Raw genomic sequence first — 22,672 nt, forward strand, 5'->3', positions numbered from 1 at the left:
AGGAGTGCCTGGCGTGCTCTGGTCCAGGGGGTCACAAAGAATCGGACACGACTAAACGACTAAACAACAACAACATAGTCTATATGGAACATTGAACAATATGAGAAACCATATGTGCACTCTTGATGGATTCTTTTGAAAGAAGCAATGGGTCTTTCAGAGACTGGCACAGTCTACAAAGACTTTCAGAGACTTATAAGACTTATGTTTATTTGGTTCTAAGTTTTCAAGAGAATCCATCAAGAGTGCACATTTAGTGACTTTCAGAGATCTATAAGATTTCTGTTTATTTGTTTCCTCATGTTATTCAATGTTCCGTATAGACTATATAAAGAATTTATATAGATCTTGCATTATTGTACTTGGTCATCGTGTTGCCTTGGATATTACTGATAATTGTTTGCAACACAGGGGTTTAATTGTTTGGTTACTTTTCGTTTTTATTATGCATTTTGTGCTTTTATATCGTGAGCCGCCCTGAGCCCTGCGGGTATAGGGCGGCATGCAAGTTTAAATCATCATCATGAGTGCTATTTTCCCAGAAAAAGAGGGGCCCACAGTGCTCCTTCTGAAGATGGGAGGGGTACAAATAATAAATTATTATTATTATTATATTATTATGAATGCTTCCCTGGCTCTCTCACAATGGAGTTACCTGAGAGGATCCAGAGGCTGATAAAGAGCCCTGGGAATAATGATAATTATTATTATTCATTACGGAGAGGAAATGGCTGAGGAGAAGTTTCTCCGTCTTTCCTGTTACAGTGGTCCCTTGGTTCTCAAACGCCTTGGGACTCAAACAACTTGGAACCCAAACACTGCAAACCCAGAGGGAAGTGTTCCGGTTTGTGAACTTTCTTTGGAAGTCGAATGTGCTCTGTTTTGATCGATACGCTTCCAATTTGAGTATTACATTTGCATTTTGAGTGTTACCCTGAGGTCTGTAAGGTTTTGCTATTTATTTTGTGTTTCTGTTTTTGTGGCTCTTTCTGTTTTGTTTTTGTGACTGTGTGGAACCCAGTTCAGCTACTGATTGATTGATTGATTGATTGATTTTGTGACCGCAGTACATTGTTTATTGCTTTCATTTTATGGATCAATGGTCTCGTTAGATAGTAAAATTCATATTAAATTACTGTTTTAGGGGTTGTTTTTAAAAGTCTGGAACGGATTAATCCATTTTGCATTGCTTTCTATGGGAAAGCACGCCTTGGTTTTGGAACGCTTTGGTTTTGGAATGGACTTCGGGAATGGAATAAGTTTGAGATCCAAGGTACCACTGTGTTAGTATTTGGGGGTCTCCCTATGGGGCCATCTGGGAGAGAAAGAGGGCTGGTTCACACAGCACATGGTCAACTTTGGGGGCTGCCTTTGAAATGGAGTCATGGAAGAGGAGGGGTCTACCTGTGGCTCATGGCGGCTGGCAAACAGAGCCTCCATAAACCTCAGAAATCTCTGAGTGGCGGCCATGCACATGTCTTGAGGAGGGAGGGAGAGGGTGGGCTTCCTCCTTGTTGCCTTGCTTGTGGGCTTCCCAGAGGCATCTGGTCGGACCCTGGCGGAGGTGGGACACTGGACCAGAGATGCCCCCCTTGGCCTGATCAGGCAGGCTTTTGCTAAGCGGAGAGGAAGCGTCGTTGTAGCTCGCGCTCTGCGTACAAAAGTTCTCCCGTTCAGTCCCTGCCGTCTCCAGGGAGTGCTGGGAAAAAACTCCTGCAGGAAACCCTAGGGAGTCTATGCTCTTCTGTCGGGCTGAGCTAGAGACACTAAACGGTAACCTGGAATGGTAAGGGAACCAGACACTTCCTATGCTTTATGTGGTAGTGAATGGTGGGGTGCATGGATCCCCCGCTTGGCCATGAAGGCCAGCCCAGCGAAAGTTGCTTGCAGGATGGATATTTTTGGAGGTGCTAAAACCGACAGGGACACGCAGGATGTCTTGGGAGCCGTGGCAATATTGCCGAGGATGCTGGTACTGCCTTGTGCAATTGCGTGGAGTGATAACACACGTGGAAAAGGTTCCTGCTTATGCAGCAGGCGTGGCTGTGTTGCACGAGGGCCGAGATGCATGAAGGCAGTGAGGGAAAGGGTGTGTGTGGCTCCTCTATTTGATGTCTGTTTGCCCTGCAGCAGGTGTGCGATGGAGGAGCAAGCGCAGGGCCCACTCGCAGAGCAACCACCAATAGACATTGCTTTGTTGCTACGTTGGCAAGCAAGGAGAACTTACTGGCAGGGCTGGGCAAAGAGAGATGAGCAAAGGTGATCATTCTTTGACTTCTCTTCTGTTGGTGGCAGGGTGTGTAAGTGCTTAGCTTTGCACTGAATTCCATGCTTAAATAGAAGCTCTCTGTAATTCCAAATGATGCATCTTTTGACCAAGTGGGTGTTTTAAGAAATCTCTTTGTCTGTTTTGGGACCTTGAACAAATAAAGCATATTTTATTTTTTATTTTTTACTTTTCAGCTAAGATTGATTCTCAAAGTATATTCCACCACTAGGAATATATGAGTGTGTGTGTGTGTGTGTGTGTGTGTGTGTGTGTTGTTGTTGTTGTTGTTGTTGTTGTTGTTGTTGTTGTTATTTATTTTATTTGTTAGTCTTTCTCACAAAAGTAACTCTAAGCAACTTTCATTTTAAACATGACACTCTTTTTTTTTCTTTGGTTGGTGCAGGGAGAAAATGGCTGCATCTGTGTCTCCTTTAAGGTTAAGCGCAATGAGTTCTTAATAGGTTGAGTTAAACTGTAGTTTGCTGAGTTCCTGTTTCAAGTGCTGCTGCTAGAAAGACACGTTTTCTGAAATGGACGCTTGGATCTCAAGATCCAACAACATTCCTGCTTATATGTAATAGGAACAGCTGTTCACATTATAAATCCCTTCCAAGAAAGATTTCTCTGAATCTCTCTCTTACCTGCCTACTTGCCATTTTCCATATCCTATCTAGGTGAGGCTTCTACTACACCTAGTTTGGGGCTTGAGAGCCCTTTTTCCATTCCTTTTCCTAGTTTTTTTCCACTGAAAAATCCAAGAGCACCACTTGATTTATGAATTGTTTTCTTGTGTAAGACATATAGCAGGCCACGAACAACAATGAGCCAGCTAAACACAAACTTACGATCATAAATGAACTCTCCTTGGACATTCAGATACAGATTGCGTTCAGGTAGGAGACCATTGCTTGTCCTGAGAAGAATGTGTGCTGCGCTGCGGTTCATGCTCCTGTGCTCTTTGCGTAAGGGGGTGGCATTAAAACGTCAGATCATAATTCAGAATAAATCAGTTTCGTATTTCATCTGAATATATTACCGGGAACTGTGGGTTGAGCTTGTGGTTTGTTAACTCACTATGGTTTGTACAAAACCACAATTTCCCATCTTTGGACAAAGCAGGAAATTCTGGTTTATTTCAAACCGCAACTTGGACCTTTAAATCTCTTCCTCTTGTGCAGGGAGAGTGGGGTGTGCTCAGTTGTTTGGCTTGTCACCCTGATTGAGAATTATAATGTGAATAATAATTCCACACTTGGATTTCCATAGCAGCTAAGCTTTCTGGTTAAGATGTGCTCATAAAGTGTAAAACAGATTGGTGCACAGGTTATTTCTGGCTAGGACCTTTATTTATTTTGTGAGGAGTTGTTATTGTTATATTTAATTACATTTCTATTCCGCCCTTCATCCAGGTACCACAGGGCGGTTTACAATATAGAAATACAAAAATACATAGTGTAATAACCATTACAACAAAACTGCCTTTTAGTGAAAATACGTTTACAGAAGGTCTAAGATCAGTCTTACAGATTTTAGAATCTGTTCCGATTAACAGCCAGAAGCAAAATTAGTGCTCTTCAAGCAATGCAAACCCCATGGAGAAAGAGGCAAGCATTTTAAATCTTGCTTCATTCCTTGGAACCAGAGTGGTGGAAGCAGAGTCTTGAGCTTAACAGCTCACACCCCCCCCTTTTATAAAATGAAAATCCCAACAGTCAGCTGTTTTATAGGAAAGAAGGCTAATCAGTGAGATTTTAACTTTTTCAAAAGAGCTGTTATCCCCTTGGTGCTTTCTGTATAGGAGGGAAGGTGTTAATTCAAGTAAATAGATTACGTCTGTTGTTTAAATTTCCGCAGTGATTTTCAGGAAGGGCTTACAGCTCAGCATTCCTCCTGCCTTTGAAAATGCACCCTCTCCCTAAAACGGCCAACCATTTACTAGCTCTGTTTGCATGCCTGGTGAGGAGGCGGTGAACAAAGATGATTTTTTCCCTTCCTTTCACATAACAATAGAACTCGAGGTCACCCAATGACACAGGCACTAGATACAGGACAAAAAAAAAGGTTCTTCTTAATGCAGAACTTAATCGTCAACTTTGTGCCCTTTGGGCGTCTTGGAACTACAGCTCCCATCATCCCCAGGCATCAAGGCTGTTGGTGGGGCAACAGCAGGAGCGTGCTGTTTATTGCCTTCATGCCCTGCCTTGTGAGCTTCCTGGAAACGGGATGCTGGGTAGGTGAACTTTGGTCTGGACCAGGGCTATGGGTGCTTGTAACTGCTACTCAGCCAACCAACTCATGCAAACAGTCCTGTGACAGCCAGGCTTTGCAGCAACACTTTTGGATTTTGGTTTCTGGAAACCACAAGAGCCCCTGCGACTGAGCAGACAGGGCGAGTCAGGGGGAACATCAGCATTTCACACACACCCCACACTCAATTGCCACAGCCACCACTTCAACACAGCTGCTGCCAGTTCTTTACTAAATCCCAACCATGGGAAGGCCCCTAAAAACCTCAAGAGGATCCAGGTTTTTAGATGCTTCTGTAAATGATGACCAATAAAAAGGTACTTCTGGGGGTTCCCTTCTTTCCTTCTTCAAGTGCTTTTGTTTTTTTCTGATTATATCCGTGGAGCTCCTTGGCTCTGCTGCCTGCCTCTTTTCCGGCTGGGTTGTCAGCGCCCGGCCGTGCCCTCTCTGTAAACCACTGTCTTGTAAGCCTTGACGGCAATTGCTAGGTGTCGCACTGAGCAACAGCTTCCTGCTCTGCTTCTCTCTCTGTGTAAATATTTCATATGTCAGCAGTCCTCCTACTCTGGCCTAGTTTTTTGGCTGAGTGCCTCCTGTTTCCAGGTACGCTTTGCATTCCTAGTTCGGAGGCTGGTGTTCCCAGGGGCCACTCCCTCCAGCCTGCAGCCTTGCAGCTGGGTGCCACCCACCTGCTTCTGTGGAGCGAGAAAGTGGTGCTGAGCTGCTAGTCAAAGGCTCCCCAGAGTCTGCCTGCCCGGGAGAGCTCCCTCAGTCTGATCAGCAGCACCAGGAGCAGGACCACCACCTGCACAACGGGGGGCAGGTAAAATACTTACTGGGAATGTTCATAGGCAGCTCTTGGTGTGTTGTTGTAGGACGAGGGGGGGGGGACGAGGACAGAGACACCTTGGCTTGACCTGCCTTTTGTTGCATAGCACACTCTGCGCTTTTACCTCTGCCGCCTCCTCGAAAGACTTCTGCACAACACTCCACATCAAAAGAAGTTGATCCAGGAACAAAATTATAATTTCCTGTTTCAGATCTTGTAATCTTCAGGCACTTCGGCAGAAGTGAGCTCTCAGAAAGCCAGCCATTTTCCCCCAAAAGCTGAGTAGAGGCTCACAGATGTCACCCAAATCCCTGCCTCCCTGTGCCGTTTTCTTAAGTCACTGAAATTAGAGAGGAGAGTGATTGGCCTCCTGTGTGCGTCCCCCGCCTGTGTGCATGGGCACACCGTCTTTCTTGCCTGCTCCCATGCTCTCTTGCCCAGTTTCCTCCTGCCAGGCCTTGCACCCTTCTTTGCAAGCGTCAGAGCTCCTCTGCCCTTAACCTAGGGGCCCCCAGAGAGGCTGTCTCTTCCATAACACCTTCAGGGGCAATTCCAAGGATCCTCGACTTTTGCTGGTTTGAGTTGCTCTTGATCTTCTCAGTTTAAAGTTTAGATTTGTGGGGTTGGAAGCTATCTCTGAGTGAAGGGGAGAACGTAACTGGGCTATGTGCTTGATCTTGACATTTGGAAGCATTGCCTAACGTTCCACCTGTTGAAACTACCCTCAGGTGGGCTGGAGGGTGTGCGTCTAGTTTATATATCCGGGTTTCCAACTCTTACCTATCTTGAATCTTCTGTGATTCAGCTTCATTGAATGGCCTGAATTGAGTTCCAGTACTATAGAAGAGGGAGAAAACCTCTCTGTCTGGGTGTGTGGTGGACGGCTGTGTCCACTGTGTGTCTGGAGGTGCATGTTTCCCTCTGCCATCTTGCAGGAAGTGACTCTGGCGAGCCTGTACAGAGGGCTTTCTGTGTCAATTCCCCGTCCCGTTGATCCTCCACCTGCATCTTCTCTCTTTTTTATTTTTGAATATTTTTATTCGGAATTTCAACATAACATTTTATCAAAAATACATCCTCACCCCCCCATTTTTTCCCTCCCCCCTCCCCCAAAAAGAAAACCCACCTTCCCACCCCACCCCTGGACTTCTCTCACCTCCTCTCTCTGGTTTTTCAGCACATGTTATTCTCTGCATGTTGTAAAATTGTAAATATCCTTAATTTATCAATCTATATATTACCAATTAAAGGTTTGTGAATGTTTGTTCAAAACCTGCCAAGGAGTCCAGTTCATTTTGTTGTTTCTTTAAGTACTTTGTAAAAGGTTCCCATTCTTCTTTAAAGTCACAGTTGTCCTTATCACGTAGTTTGGGTGTCACTTAATCCATCAGTTTCTCTTGCCACAGTTCTTTGGTCGGTGTTTCCTCATTCTTCCATCCTTGTGCTATCAAGACTCTTGCCGCCGTTGTCACATACATGAATATTCTTCAGTTTCCTTGGCAGGTCTTTCCCTAACAAAAATGCTTCAGGCTTTTTTACAAATGTTAATTGGAACATTTTCTTCAAATCATTGTATATCATTTCCCAGAATTTTTTAATTTTGCTACAATCCCACCACCTATGGTAAAAGGTCCCTTCTTTTTCCTTACATTTCCAACACACATTTGAACCAGTTTTATACATTCTTCCTATCTGCACTGGTGTTATATACCATCTATGCATCGTTTTCATGTAATTTTCTTTCAGCAAAGAGCAATCTGTAAATTTCAAATCAGTTTTCCACAATCTTTCCCAATCTTCAAACATTATATTGTGACCTATATCTTGTGCCCATTTAATCATAACGGATTTCACCTCTTCATCTTTTCTTTCTCCACCTGCATCTTCTCCATTCAGACATGCTATTTCCCTCCAGGTTCCCCAACTGCCTCCCTTCCTGCCTTTGCCATAGCAGGGCCTATCAGCTCATGGTTCTCTGTAGGTAAGCAGGGCACTCGACCCTTCTGGCTCCCATGACCTTCCTTCCCATGATCTGCAGAGGTATGGCAGCCCAGAGCCAGGCAGGTGTGTGATTCGAGGGGTTATGAGAACAGCACACTCTGTGCTCCTTGAGCAGCCAGTGTCTTGAATGACACCTTGTTCTTGCAAACTACAAGGCGTGGCTGAGATTGGATTTGATCCCTGATGTAGTGCTTCATTGAACCACGCTGGTTTGTTTTTTTAAAAAGGCTCCCAAGTTGCTCAGTGTGCCACGCATACTTCTCGTCTTATCTTCCTTATCAAACCTGTTGAGACCGGCTAGCCTAAGGTCAGCTTTGTAGGTAGAGATTTGAACCCGGGTCTCCCCACTTCTGGCCAGACGCTCTAGCCCTGCCTTTGCCAAGCTTGTGATGCCTGCATTGCAAGGGGTTGGACTAGATGACCTGTGGGGTCCCTTACAACTCTACAATCTGTGATTCTGTGGTGCCCTCCAGTTGTGTTTTGCCAGTTTGGCAAAGGTGTTCCCTGAATGCCCAGCACTTGGCACACAGCTATTTAACATCTGGGCAAACTGCTCCACGACAGCGCAGAAGCCAGGGGCTTGAGGGTCGTGCCTTTTTGCCCTCCTGTTCCTTATGACTGTCCTTGGCTTGACCAGTGGTTTCCAAAAATTTTTCAAAGAGGGCCAGATTTGATGAAGTGAAGGGCCGTGAGGGCTGAGCAAAGGACCAACCAAAGGTTTTTTTAGGATTTTACCCCAGGAAATAAACTGCCACAGGAGCCGGATTAAACCGACCGGCGGGCCGGATTAGGCCCCCAAAACAGACTTTGGACATGCCTGGTTCTGTAACTGCTGCCTCCCACGTTGATTTTGCTGCATTTCCAGCACCAAAATGGCTTTGCCTGGGCTCAACCCTGGGCAGTGTGTCTGGAGGTCCTGGGTTGCCTAGATGGCAAGACCCCCCTCTCGGCCTCACTGATGTGGTCCAAAGGAAATCACAGCAAGATGTTTGGCACCAGCTTGGCTGCAGGAGTTTCTGGAAGGAGGCGTACAAGGCCTGTTTTAGGAGCTCCACTCCAAATTTATGTAGGCATTCTTCCTTAGTGTTCTTTTCTCCCAGAGATGTTCTGCAAGGCAGCGGGTACAGATGGTTCCTCGGGGATTATTCCCAAAGCCTTTCTCATAAATGAGTATAGGTGCAAGATGGTGGAGGTTTATCACCAGAGTTTTCTATCTCCAGGATGGGCTGCCTTCGTAGGTTAACAAACCCCACCTGCCGCCCCCTCCATTTCCCTCTAAGCAGGTACAGAAACCGCCTTCTTGACCATTGGACCCACTGTTGATCTTGTCCACTCAGTCTGTCAGGCCCTGTCTTTGCTCACAGCAGAAGTCCCTAATTCATACAAGGTTTGAGACACATCGGCTACTCTCACCTGGTCTAGCCAGCCAGTTGAAGCCGTTTCCCAGTGTGTGGCTGCTGTCGCCTGCTGACAGCTTCTGGGAACCACAGGTGAGAGCTGAGTGCAGGGTGGGGGCCAAAGGTGGACAAACTATCCCAGAACATTTCCTCCACCAGAAATAACTTTGACCAGGTAACTGCCCAAGGAGAAGGGACAGGTTTTTGGGGTTTTTTTGACAGCAACCAGTCTTGAAGATGCATCTGTGGAGGAGCTGAGCTGTCGAGAGAGTGACTCTTTGCTGTGGGCGAGGCAAATGTGAACTCCGTGTGAAGCTGCTGGTTTTGTTTGGTTCAGGTCCAGTCTTTATTGTTTAACCAATTAAGTCAGGCTTCCTCAAACTCAGCTCTCCAGATGTTTTGAGACTGCAGTTCCCATCATCCTGGACCACTGGTCCTGCTAGCTAGGGATCATGGGAGTTGTAGGCCAAAAACATCTGGAGGGCCGAGTTTGAGGAAGCCTGAATTAGGTTTTTACGAGATAGGCGGTTTTATTAGACCTGGTAATAAAAGTGCTCTCTGCTTAATGATTAGTGTTGATGGGTAAATGACAGTGCAGAGGAGGAAGTGCCCACCAGCTATCTCTGGAGCGAGTGGAGAGGGAACTCTTTGTCTCCTTCAGGAAGAAGGGCAGGTTCATGGGGACAAATCCAGCCTAGTCCTTTGAGTGCAGGGGAGGCCATAGCCGCTTGCATTGCAAAATGGTCTCTCTCTCTCTCTCATGGTGGGGTGCAGTGCATGCTGAGAACTGCTGTAACGGCTTGCTCAGACCACACCTGGAATCCTGTGTGCAGTTCCGGGCACCACAATTTAAGAAGGATGTTGACAATTTGGAAGGTGTGCAGAGGAGGGCAACCAAGATGTTGTTGTTGTTGTTTAGTCATTTAGTCGTGTCTGCCTCTTCGTGACCCCCTGGACCAGAGCACACCAGGCCCTCCTGTCTTCCACTGCCTCCCGCAGTTTGGTCAAACTCATGCTGGTAGTTTTGAGAACACTGTCCCACCATCTCATCTTCTGTCGTCCCCTTCTCCTTGTGCCCTCCATCTTTCCCAACATCAGGGTCTTTTCCAGGGAGTCTTCTCTTCTCATGAGGTGGCCAAAGTACTGGAGCCTCAGCTTCAGGATCTGTCCTTCCAGTGAGCACTCAGGGCTGCTGATTTCCTTCAGAATGGAGAGGTTGGATCTTCTTGCAGTCCATGGGACTCTCAAGATTCTCCTCCAGCACCAGAATTCAAAAGCATCCATTCTTCGGCGATCAGCCTTCTTGATGGTCCAGCTCTCACTTCCATACATCACTACTGGGAAAACCAGAGCTTTAACTATACGGGCCTTTGTTGGCAAAGTGATGTCTCTGCTTCTTAAGATGCTGTCTAGGTTGGAAGGCCAGCTGTCATGGATGCTTTAGCTGGGATTCCTGCTTTGCAGGGGGTTGGACTAGATGACCCTCACAGACCCTTCCACTCGAAGATTCTGTGATTCTCCGAGGAGAGCGGATGCTGGCTCCCCTGCAGAGGACCAGTCTTAGTTGAGCAATGCTTCTGCTTTTGTTTGGATGTCCTTGAGTGAAAGTTGCGTGGTGGAAGCCTTGCCTGTTGAATTGCTCCCAGGCGTGACGCCACATTCTTTGCATTCCTTATTCTGGGAAGACTCTGGGGAGTTCCTGCGTTCCTGTTCCTCAGCCCCAGGCAGTTTACGTGGCTGCTCAGGCCTTGCACGTGGTTGGGGTGCTGCGTTCTGGGAAGCAGATGTGTTGACGGACTGGCCTGATGGGGGACGAACGCGAGTGGCACAATATTTTTTGCCACTGCTAGTCTTGTTATATAATCAGCGGAGCACCTGTGTGTTGCTAAACCAGAAGCGATTGTGCACCTGCAAAGGCTTCTTCCCCACTTTCAGGCTGGGCAAGGAGATCACATTGCAAATAAAATCCTATATGGAAATTAATTATACTGTCTCAGAACCTTTGGTACTAGGAGAAAAGGAAGACGTGTAAAAAGATAAATAATTTTTTTTTTACTCCTTATAGAATCCTAGAGTTGGAATGGACTCGGGTCAGTGAGCTTCCTTGTTTGTAGCCTTCTTTTTTCAAAACTGAATTTTTATTACATAGAAAAACATATAGACCCTGAAAAAACAAGTAAGTAACAAAAGGGGGCGGGGCGGGAAGTAATTCAGAATTGCAGAATGAAATAACAGCGACCAGTATACAAATTACAACCGTGTACCAAATTACAATCACACTTCACTGGCTATTGGGTGATGTTTAAATACCCCAACCATAATAAGAGCTGTTTGACAGTGGAAGGGGAAGTGTCAACTGCAACCGTGGCATCATCAGAACTACACTCTAACCAGCTGAGCTATCACAAAAGCACAAAACAGTAGAGGATCCTTCCGTCCTGCCTGTCCGCCCAATGCATTCTGACAGTTCTGAGGACGAAATTTCCTGCTTTGCAGCTTCTCTTCCATAAACATTTGCCGACGATTATTTTGCGTGATTCTGTTACTACCTATGGAGAGGTCCAGAGAACTCTGCAGCTAGCAGGACGCTGAGCAAGGTTAGCGTACGTCACCCGCTGACCTCCAGCCCCACTGGGCTCCTTCTCCAACCTGTCCTGCAGCACCTAAATGGTTGTGCTGGCCTTGTCATGGGAGATAACAAGATAAGGGCTCCAAGAACTTTAGACGTGAATATTGCTTTTTATCCGTGGGTAATGGATTTGAGAGAAGTTCTCCTGCTTCAATCCCTGGGTGCAAAGTGCAAGGCAGGCGGCCTTTCCTTCCTCTACTTCTCCCCTCCCCCTGCTTAGCTGATACGGGTGACAGGAAGCCTCATTTAAAGCACATTTACATTTGCCAAGGCAAGCAGGGGACATCCCCTGGCCTCTGTTCTTCCGGAAGGCAACCGTGTTTTTCATTTGTTTTACTATTGCATATTTATTGCACTTATCCCCAAGTTGCTCAAGGCGGCATGCATTTAAACGGCCTCGGTCCTGTATACCTGAAGGAGCGTCTCCACCCCCATCATTCTGCCAGGACACTGAGGTCCAGCTCCGAGGGCCTTCTGGCAGTTCCCTCACTGCGAGAAGCCAAGTTACAGGGAACCAGGCAGAGGGCCTTCTCGGTGGTGGCACCCGCCCTGTGGAACGCCCTCCCACCAGATGTCAAAGAGAACAACAACTACCAGACTTTTAGAAGACATCTGAAGGCAGCCCTGTTTAGGGAAGCTTTTAATGTTTGATGTAGTACGGTATTTTAATATTTTTTTTGGAAGCCGCCCAGAGTGGCTGGGGAAGCCCAGCCAGATGGGTGGGGTATAAATAAATAAATAAATAAATAATAATTTGCTTCCCCACAACAGCCCTGCAAGGTAGGTTAAGCCAAGAGGCAGGGACTGGGCCAAGGTAACCCAGTGAGCTTCATGGCTTAGTGGAGATTTGAACCTTGGTCTCATAGGTCTATTCCTTCCTGCTATATTTATTTATCTTCCTGCTCTACCTGGTCTCATAGGTCTATTCCTTCCTGCTCTATTCCTTCCTGCTTTGTTTGCACAGTGCTGGGGGGTGTCGTCGGTGTGCATCCCTGGGCCAGTCCATTGCGTTGCTCCCCAATGAGTATTTTTTGGGGGTTCTGGGAAGGAAGACAACTCTGCTAGGTTGCAGGTGGCAGAAAAGGGGAAGAGAAGTTGCTGAAGGCAAGAGGCTTTGCTGGGGCGGGGCAGGGAGAGGGAGAGAAGAGAAAGAGGCTTTGAGCGGCCAGTGCCAAAACCCCAAGTAATTTGCTTAAACTTTGATTGTAGGTTAATCCTGGATTAAGGCAGGGCAGCGCCAGCGCCGTGTGAGGTGGGAAGCGGCAGGGTGAGCTGGGCACCTCTTTGCTCTGTCGCCCGCATGCCTCTTTCTGATTGGCTTCCTTGTTCCTCCTCTGTTGCAGGACTCCCTGGAGCGTGCTTGGCTGGAAGCTCAGCCCAGTGCCCGAGTGGCAGGCTGTCGGAGGGAGGAGTCTCCATCGAGGAGCAGGGCTCACCCTGCCAGCTGGTTCCTTCAGCTGAGCTCCTGAGTAGTTGGAGAGAGCGAGAGGGGGAGAGCTGAAGGTTTGGAGGCAGCGGCAAGACAAATTGCTGGGAGCGAGAACAGGAAACAGGGACCCTCCGCGCTGCCTCTCCAGCATCTCTGCTTTCCTTTCGAAGGAGGTTCGCGCAGCAACACGTGGAAGAGGTTGAGCAGCCAAGACAGGATCTTGTTCTGAAACAGCTGCAAGAGCAGAACTGCCTGGGGTTTTGGAGACGGCTTGGGGGTCGCTGGAATCGAAGCAGAATCTGTGGGTCGGTTTTGAGCTGCGCCCTGGGGGGGGGGTGGCTGGGCAGCGCTGTCATGGGCAGCTCTCACAGGTATTCCCGTGTGCCTCGGAATGGGTTGGCAGCCTGCAGAGACCTGCCTCCCTTTGCCCCCAGATTCTGAGGCCTTCGCTTTGTCAGCAGAGGAGACAGCCGGCTGTGTGCTATCTGGGTAATGAGACTCCTATCAGAACCTGAGCGGTAGTAATGACCATCAGGTGTGCACCTGGAAACAAGCTTGCTGCACTCTGGACTGGAGAGGGACAGAGGCTGCCGTTTCGAAGTTGCCAGTAAAGACCAACGGAGGGATTTGTGCTTTGCTTTTATTCTCAATGGAGAGATGATCTGAACTGTGCTTTGATTGGAGCTAGTTGCATTGTTGAGGATGGATCTTGGAACAGGGCTCAGAATGCCTCCCCGCAGGCTCCAGGTTTGGCCCCTGCTTCCTTAGCTGTTTAGGTGATGAAAATATCTCTCAAGCATCATTAAGACCCCTTGACAGTGTCTTGCAAAGGGCTGCTCTTTCTTCCAGCTTTGGGAATCTAGCACTACGTGCTTTTGTTATTAGATAACTTGCATGGATACCCTGCTGGTGAGAGGCTCCCAACTTCTCAGCTTCGGGTTTTGAGGGCCACTTTGCCCATCCAACAGGTGGGTCGGCCATGGAGGACACTCTCCCTTTGCCAGCAGGGATGTCACAGTCTTGGCAACTGGTCACGGCACAGCAGTAAGAAGCCGTTGCCTTTGGGCTGAGCTCTTTGGAAGCCTTGCTGGTGATGCTTGAAGGGGGCTCCTTAAAGCCCCCTTCCTCCCCACCCTACGTGGAACTGTTCCAAATGCTTCTGAGGCATCTTTGACTGCGGAAGGAGAGTGAGCGACTTGCCCCTGGTCAGCCATGGCGGAACATTTGGAGCTGCTGGCCGAGATGTCCGCAGTGGGCCGGATGGGCACTCAGGAGCGGCTGAAGCACGCCCAGAAGCGCCGCACGCAGCAGCTGAAGAAGTGGGCGCAGTTTGAGAAGGACGTGCAGGGCAAGAAGACCAGAGCGGAGAAGAAGAAGAAGGGGAGCAGCAAGGAGAGGCGGGTTCTGTTCCCCGAGAACATCCGGCTGCTGGAGGCCGCGTGCCGCAATGACGTGGAAGAAGGTAGGAGCTGGAGCCCAGTGGCAGTGGGGAGGGGATATAGCTTTGTGGCAGAACTCCTGGTTCACATGGCGCCCAGGTGCTGCAGCCATCTCGGGCAGCAGGGCTGGGGAATCGGAGAGTCACAAAATTGGTGAGTCGGAAGGGAGCCTGGGGGAGGCCCAGCCAGATGGGCGGGGTATAAATAATAAATTATTATTATTATTATTATTAGTCAAACCCCTCCTGCAGATGGCCATCCCACCTCTGCTTAAAAATCCCCAATGAACCTTCGCAGGGAGTCCGTTCCACTCTTGAACATCTGTTACCATCAGAAAGTTCTTCCTGACGTTAAGTCGGAAACTTTTTTCTTATCACTTGAATCCATTGGTTTGGCTCTTACCCTCCAGAGCAGGCACCCCCAAACTTGGCCCAAAACATTTGGACGGCCAAGTTTGGGGATGCCTGCTCCAGAGCCTCAGAAAATCAGCTTACGCCGTCTTGCGTGCGACAGCCCTTCAGATATTTGAAGATGGCTATTCTATCGCCTCCCAGCCTTCTCTTCTCCAGGCTGAACATTCCCAACTCCCTCAACAGTTTCTCTTGAGGCTTGGTTTCCAGAACCTGCTCTACACATGTTCCAGCTTGTTGAACATCTGTCTTAGGCTGAGGTGCCCAGAACTGGACACAGGACTCCAGGTGGGGTCTGACCCAGGCAGAATAGGGTGGTACTTTTACCATATTTCAGTCTCTTAGTCAGCCTTCCCCAACCTAGCATATTGGTCTGGGAATTATGAAAGTTGAAAGCATAATGAATCTGGGAAATGTGGTCTGTTCCCCATGTTTTCCTCCCAGCCCTTTTGCTGCAAGAGCTAGAAAACCTAAGAAAAATGAGGATTCTGGCAAGCCATAAGGAGTTGTGTCTCGAGAAAACTTTATTCTGCTATAGCAACGTGCAAAACAACGAAAACCCATGTTGTTGTAAGCTTTTCTGTCTTTGGCTCTGGTTAGGAGCACTGTGTGTCCTGTTATAGTTGCAGAAATGCAAATGTGGCCACCTGTCATTGTAAGAGCTGTTTGACAGTGGAACGGACTCGCTGGGAAGGTGGTGGACTCTGCTTCCTTGGAGCCTTTTAAGCAGAGGTTGGGCGGCCATCTGTCAGGGATGCTTCAGTTGTGATACCTCCATTGCAGGGGGTTGGACTAGATGACCCCAGAGGCTCCCTTCCAACCCTATAGTTCTATAATCCTACGTAGCAGTATCATTATGGTCCTCCCTTCATTCCCAAAGTCCCCATCCCGATGGTCCTCAATTTCCCTCTTTCCTTTACTTCAGCCTTGGAGTCTCTAATTCCTCCGTTCCTTTACTTCCCCTTGCAATCCTGGGCCATATGATTCCGCCCCTCTCAAAGTGAGAAGGAGGATAGTTGTTCTTTCAGAATTCCACACTCGTCTCAGTAGTAATTCCAGTGTGGCAGCCATTGTTGACTCGAACATGTAAACATGTGAATTTCACAGAACTGGTAGAGCACATTCCTGTCTGTGTCCAGAGGGGCAGACTTCCAGATAAGGGAGCGGAGATTCCAGTCTGTGGCTGCAATCCTAAGGAACAAGGCCCTCTCAGCTCAGTAGAATTACTTCCACGTAGACATGCACAGGATTGCGGGGTTAGTCTGTGAATCCGAAAGGCTGCTCCTGCTCAGTTCTGCAGGAAACTCTCCACTTGGCTGTGAAGGTCGCTGTGTGATGGCCTTGGGCAAATCATCCGGTCAGCCTGGCTTCTCTCGCAGGGTTGTTGTGATGCTACAGTGAGGAATGGAATAGTGCAGAATAGAAATGTAACATCAACAAAAAAATAGAAATCAAATTTAAAACCATTTCAGTCCCACTGATTAAAAAGGTGAAGGGAAAATGCTGGGGCTGCGATCCAAGCCTGCTTGCTAGGGAGGAAGCTCCATGAAACTCTTTTGGAATTTCAGTTACAGATAGGTAGCCGTGTTGGTCTGCCATAGTCAAAACAAAATAAAAAAATTCCTTCCAGTAGCACCTTAAAGACCAACTAAGTTAGTTCTAGGTATGAGCTTTCGTGTGCATGCACACATCTGAAGAAGTGTGCATGCACACGAAAGCTCATACCTAGAACTAACTTAGTTGGTCTTTAAGGTGCTACTGGAAGGAATCTTTTTATTTTGTTTTGGAATTTCAGTTCATCATCAGAGCCTACTGAAGTCGGTTGCTTCATAAACACTTCTAGACATATTTCTACTTGGGTCGCTTGTGTGCTGTAGCTTGGCTTTGAGGGGAATCAACAAGGAAAGCAGTATCTACCAGGTGAAACGAAAGAGGCTTTGGATGCTAAGAAAAGATGTAGGGGAAAGAAGCAGGTGCAAACCCAGGGGATAAGATTCAGCCAAGGGCTTCTTGCCCCCAGCCTCAAACACCCTGGTGGGCCCACCCCTGACAAATGATGCTGTGGGGGTGCAGGTTCGTAGCTTAATCAGAAGCTCTACTAATCCAAGAAGCCAGTTTTTAACGAGCAACATTTGTTTGCCACCCGGTAAGATACTAAGTTCTCTCTGCAACTTACAATAGAAGATTGTGCAACAAGGGAGTTAAAGGCTGCCTGCAGGAGTTTCGGATCCTTTTAATGCTCTTTGTTCTGTGTGCAAACCCTGGAAGTGTGCATAGGCCTGTCTCACCGCATGCAAATCTCACCTCCTCGGAAGCATCCTTTGAAAATAAAGATTGCCATGAAACAGTTGCCGAGATACATTCGGAGTAAGTTCTGTGATGTTCAGAAAGCCTTGCATAAGACCGGCTGCTTCTGGGGATGGAGTTGCCCAATGCCTCTAGTTGTGGCTGCCCATGATTTGCTCCAAACAGTTCTGTCGTCGTATTTTAAGGAAGTTTTAAGTGTATGCTGGAGGGGCTTTACTGGAGAGCAACAGAGGTGCTTGACATTTTAAAAAGCATAATGGTTAGTTGACCAGCACTGCTGAAGCTGCCCTGCTCTCCCAGGAAGTGGAATCCAGCGGCATAGCGTGGGTTGTCAGCACCCGGGGCAAGGCAAGTAATTTGCGACCCCTAACCCGGGGCAAGGCAAGTAATTTGCGCCCCCTAACCCGGGGCAAGGCAAGTAATTTGCACCCTTAACCCCATACCTGCGGCTGCTGCCAGCTTCTTCTTGCTGCTGCCTGGGCTGGGGTATTTACGGTAAGGTAGCCACGGCGGCGGCGGCGGGTCCGTGTCAGGTGATCTGAGGCGAGTTGCCGCTGGCGCTGCCGCCCAAACGACGCCGCTTGCCCGGAGGAGGAGGGCAGAGAGGCGAGGAAAATGCAACATGGCCCAGCAGCTGCAGCGGCGGCGGCGGCGGCGGCGGGGCTGTTAGGAGGGGCTGCCTGGCACACCCTCCGCGGCCCTGACGCGCGGTGAGCGCTGAGAGCCACTGCCTGCCGGACGCCTTCAGCCCGGACGCGCGCACAGCTCGTCGGTTCCGCGAGACATGGGGCTCTGCTACAGCCTGCGCCCGAGGCTCTTCGGCGACTCCGGAGGCGGCGAGCGCGCCCCCCCAGATGTTGCGCCCGGTGCGGCAGGCCCCCCCTGCACCCCCCACACTACGCCACTGGTGGAATCTTCCTGGGTTCTTCAGTGGCATCTTTATCCACTGAATGACCTGCCTCCCCCCCCAAAAAAAAAAACACCCCACTCCACTGCCTTTCTTCCCAAGCTTGCTGCCTTTCTTCTATAAGACTTGCTGGTGTGTTGCAGAAACTAGAAGCCAGACCCGGTTGGCACTTCCAGTTTCCTCTTTCTGCCATGCCCCCCTTCCCATTCAGTGGTCTGCGAGGTGAGTATCCTGGCTGTGCCTGTCCATGGGGTTCTCTCCTCCCCGCTCAGTAACATTTGAGGGAGGCTTAGAGAAATGTGACAAGTGGAGCTTTGCAGGAAGAGGGGTCAAGCAGAGACAAAATTGCAGTTTTCACATATTTGAAAGGCTTCCACGAGGAAGCAAGTCTTCTGCAGTCGCAAGCGAGAGGCTTTTCGTTTTATTCGTCCGTCTTCCCCAGCCCAGAGGATCCGATGGTACAAATGTTAAAGACATGTACAGTCATACCTCGCGCTTCAGACGATTCAGGTTGCGCATTTGCGGGTTGCACACCGTGCCGAACCCAGAAGTACCAGCATGGGTTACTTCCAGATTTTGGCACTCACGTATGCGCAGAAACACTAAATTGCACTTTGCGCAAGCACAGAAGTGCTGAATTGTGACCCGCGCGTGCGCAGATGCGGTGCTGTGGGTTGCGAACGTGCCTCCCGTACAGATCGCGTTCGCAACCAAAGTGTCCACTGTACATAAAAGGCCCGTTAAAGACCCCAGCAAGAAAACATAAAAGTGCCTTATCCAGAGTTTGACCATTGTTCCATCAAGTCCCAGGATTGTTGATGCGCAGAAGCTCTCCAAGATTTTGGGATGTTACCAGGCTTCTGCTTGGCCACTGAGAGCAGATGGCCGGACTAGATGGGCCGCTGCCCTGATCCATCAGGCTCATCTCAGGAGATGCCCTGGGTTTGCCCCAGGACCTTCTGCATAATAATAATAATAATAATAATAATAATAATAATAATAATAATAATTTATTATTTATACCCCACCCATCTGGCTGGGCCTCCCCAGCCACTCTGGGCGGCTTCCATAGAAACCAAAAATACAGTAAAATATCACATGTTAAAAACTTCCCTGAACAGGGCTGCCTTAAGATGTCTTCTGAATGTCAGGTAGTTGTTTATCGCTTTGACATCTGCTGGAAGGGCGTTCCACAGGGTGGGCGCCACTACCGAGAAGGCCCTCTGCCTGGTTCCCTGTAACTTGGCCTCTCGCAGTGAGGGAACCGCCAGAAGGCCCTCGGAGCTGGATCTCAGTGTCCGGGCAGAACGATGGGGGAGGAGACGCTCCTTCAGATATACTGGATCGAGGCCATTTAGGGCTTTAAAGGTCAGCACCAACACTTTGAATTGTGCTCGGAAACGTACTGGCAGCCAATGTAGGTCTTTCAAGACCGGTGTTATATGGTCTTGGTGGCCGCCCCATGCAAAGGATGTCCTCTGTTCCTTTGCAGTGAGACACACAGATGGACGGGCAGCCCAAAGAGGGTTCTGCGATTGCAGTGGGACATGCAGGTGGAGGCAGTGCCTCAGATATTCACACTGGAAGGCTTGGGGGGGGGCAACCTGTGGCAGAGGACCTGTTTCCTCTGACTTGGAGGCATGTTGGTTGTCCTGCCTATCCATTTGCTCTTTTGCTGCCCCAACCTCTGATCTCTGCATGAGGAGTCTCAGCCCAAGTGACTTGTTCAGCTCCCTTGCCGGCTCCAGGCAGGGCTGCAGCTGCTGTTTAGAGTCCCAGGGGTCAGCAAACTTTTTCAGCAGGGGCCAGTCCACTGTCCCTCAGACCTTGTGGGGGGGCCAGACTATATTTTGAAAAAATAATAATAAACAAATTCCTATGCCCCACAAATAACCCAGAGATGCATTTTAAACAAAAGCACACATTCTACTCATGTAAAAATACGCTGATTCCCGGACCGTCCGCAGGCTGGATTTAGAAGGCGATTGGGCCGGATCCGGCCCCCGGTCCTTAGTTTGCCTGGTTTAGACCTACAAACTTACTTTTCAAACGTTTGAGCTCTTAATGAATGAATCAGCAGGATGAGAACCACACATGGTAGCCCTGAGCTCAGCGAGGCTTAAATAGGTGAGCATCTCTGCTGGATCAGGCCAAAAGCCGTCCTAGTCCAGTATCCTGCTTCCAGCCAGATGCTTCTAGGAAGCCCCCAGGCAGGGCAAGTGAGCAGGATGTCTGGGCTCCGTGGATCTCCTGTTAGTAAAAAAAGAATTATTCCAGTTTGGGACTTCTGAGCCTTGGCAGCCTTGGACACTTAGTAGTCAGTCCTCTGTGCCATGCTGTAAATATATACTGTAAGCTTTTTGGGGCAGAGACTCACTTATACTTGCATTGGATGTGCAAGGGACCACATTTAGCAATGGCACAACCTCACAGCCAACGGCGCAACTTTGGTAAAAGTTAACTCTGCAGATCTCTTCTCCCCCCATCCCTGCCCTTCAATTCTGGGCTGCAATAGCAAGAAAATGCAAGCCCAGCATGCAGCGGTCAGCTGCCACCACGCTCTGCTCTGTGGTGCCGAGGCGAAGTCTGTCTCTGCTGCGGCTTCTCCCTTCTCTGTGTTTAGTGGCTCCCCCTTGACTTCCTCCCGTGGCAGAGGGGCAGGCCAAGGAGCTTGCCGGGTTTTTACGATTCTCTCTCGGCCTCCGACTCTTCCTCTCTTCTTAGGCTAGCTAATGACAAAATGTGATCCTTGAATGAAAAGGCGGATGAGCTGAAAATAGAAATAATTTTAAACAGCTGGATCCGCTCAGAGTGTACTTTGGCTGCCGGTGGAAGAATGGAGCCGATAATTACGTGTGGCTTCAGGGAAGGCTGCCAGCGTTATAGTCCTGGAGGACAGAGCTTTTGGCCTCTGCAGCCATGACCCCTCCTCTGGCCCTGACCCTTTCACCTGGCTGACCCTTAGCACTTGGAGCACCTGGCAGAATGCTGACCAGGGAATCTCCTGGCCCCTGGCCCAGACCAGACCACCCACGCTCTGTCCAGGCAATGCCTTTTGCCTCTGGGCTCTGTGTCTCCTACAGTAGCTGAGCCAACGACATCTCCATCTAAGAACCCATCTATTTCTCTTTTAATACCCTGAAACTGGCAACAGTGGCATGTACTTGTCTCTCCCCCCCCCCCCGCATGAAATGCTCCTGAAGCATTAATCCAGGAAGTGGGGATCACCGCCAGAGGCACCTTCTGCAGCATATGTTGCACTGCCCCTCCTCATCAGGGACCTGCTGTGGTCAGGCGGCTGAGCTTAGGACTTGGGGAATGTGTGGAATGTGGAGGGCGCCACTGGCTGCGGCTTGTGGGTAAGCGTGTCTCGCTTTAAAGCACAACATGGGCATTTCTGTCCCTGGGTTTGTAAGGAGGAGCCCAGAATGAGCCACCTGCATCTCTGCCTTTTGCTTGTGCAACCACGGGGGTCGCTCTGCCTCTGAACCTTCGCTTTGCTGGGAGAGAGAAGTGGCAGAAAACCACCTTTGCCACCGAGCGGCTAGATTGGGCTAGGTATCACCACGGAAGACAGAGAGTTGGTCCCCCTTTGGCGCACTTTTGTCGAGAGTCGATAGGCACCTTCTTCAGCCAGATGCCGTTGGTCCATCTTGCTGCTAACTGGGTCCCCCCTGCTGATCTCGGCAGCAGAGGTGCAGCTGGCTTTTCAGGTGTTTGGGCCCTGAGTCAGAACATTGAATTGGAACCCCGGAAACGAACTGGTAACCAGTGCGTGATGAGAACTGGGGGCGCTGGAAGGTTCCTGATGGGTAGCTTTTTTAAAAAGTGTGTACAAAACAGGCCATTAGGTGTGGGGGTGGCTGGGTGCGGGGAATGTGTCATGTGGGTGAGCTGTGTCTGTTGACAGTGGACACATGGAGCCATGGCAGGAACAAGCTGTTCTGGCTTAGCTGTAATAACTCCTGCAAGGGAGCTGTGTGCTTGACCTTCTGTGCAGCCGAGGAGGAAGTCCTGCTCCCTTGCGGTCCTGAAGCAACAGTGGGGTGGCCCCAGGGGCCCCACAGTGAGGGGCAGAGGCTCCTAAAGGCTGGAGCCCACTTGATGCTTTGCCTGCCTGCTGGTGGCTGAGTGTTGAGGGCTCCGGTTAAGACCAAAGGAAGCATTCGCCTGGCAAAACTCCAGAGAAGGAGGCTGCAGAGCCTTAATGGCGGCAGCTTGAGGGGAGAGCCCTTGCACTAGGGAAGGAAAATGCCCCCAGAGGTGGGAATATTTGTGTGTTTGGGAACACAGGCGGTATGGGAGTTCAATAACTAAGTCATCATAGCAAGAACAGGAAATGCAGGAGAAATTGCAACAGATGATAATGCGTGACTTTCAAAACGCAAGAGGCAGAAAGTCAGATCACGATCCTGTCTTACAATAAGAAAGACAGCTGCAATCAATCTAAACTGCCATCAGTGAAGCTGCATCTTCAGGAACAGTAGTAGCACATGTGGAATGCATTTCCTCTGAGTGATGTCTGTTTGTTGTGTCTGCAGAGTGTGGGCTTCCTAGCTGTCTAGTAGTGCCAGTTATAGGGAGGGGGAAAGAGCAGGCAGTTCAGTTGTGGCATCATAGAGTTGGGAGAGACCTTATCTTCTTCTTCATCTTCTTCTTTGGCGATCCCTCGTAGCCGAGTAAGATTGTCTTCCATAAACACGGTTTTAACAGTGAGTCTGTAAGTGACTGTGGAGGCCAATTCTGGATCCACACGTCCTTCCACAGTGGGGACATTGGTTTCCAGGCAGGAGATGATCATGGTGTGG

At 49.2% G+C, this 22,672-nt stretch overlaps 1 protein-coding gene across 2 annotated transcripts in view; it reads left to right on the plus strand.

The window, feature by feature from the left end:
* The first annotated feature begins 5,221 nt into the window (after positions 1-5,221).
* Positions 5,222-22,672, plus strand: part of PPP1R16A (protein phosphatase 1 regulatory subunit 16A) — a 53,597-nt gene continuing 36,146 nt past the window's right edge. The window contains exons 1-2 of one of the 2 annotated variants that reach the window (XM_079984374.1): positions 5,222-5,339; positions 12,716-14,263. In XM_079984374.1, coding sequence (XP_079840500.1) covers positions 14,014-14,263 — 250 coding nt within the window. In that variant the 5' untranslated portion in view covers positions 5,222-5,339; positions 12,716-14,013. Of the gene's footprint in view, positions 5,340-12,328; positions 14,264-22,672 lie in introns of those variants that run through there. The other variant, XM_079984373.1, reaches the window with a different exon arrangement.

Source organism: Podarcis cretensis (assembly GCF_951804945.1).
Source record: "Podarcis cretensis genome assembly, chromosome: 7".
Lineage (NCBI taxonomy): Eukaryota > Metazoa > Chordata > Lepidosauria > Squamata > Lacertidae > Podarcis > Podarcis cretensis.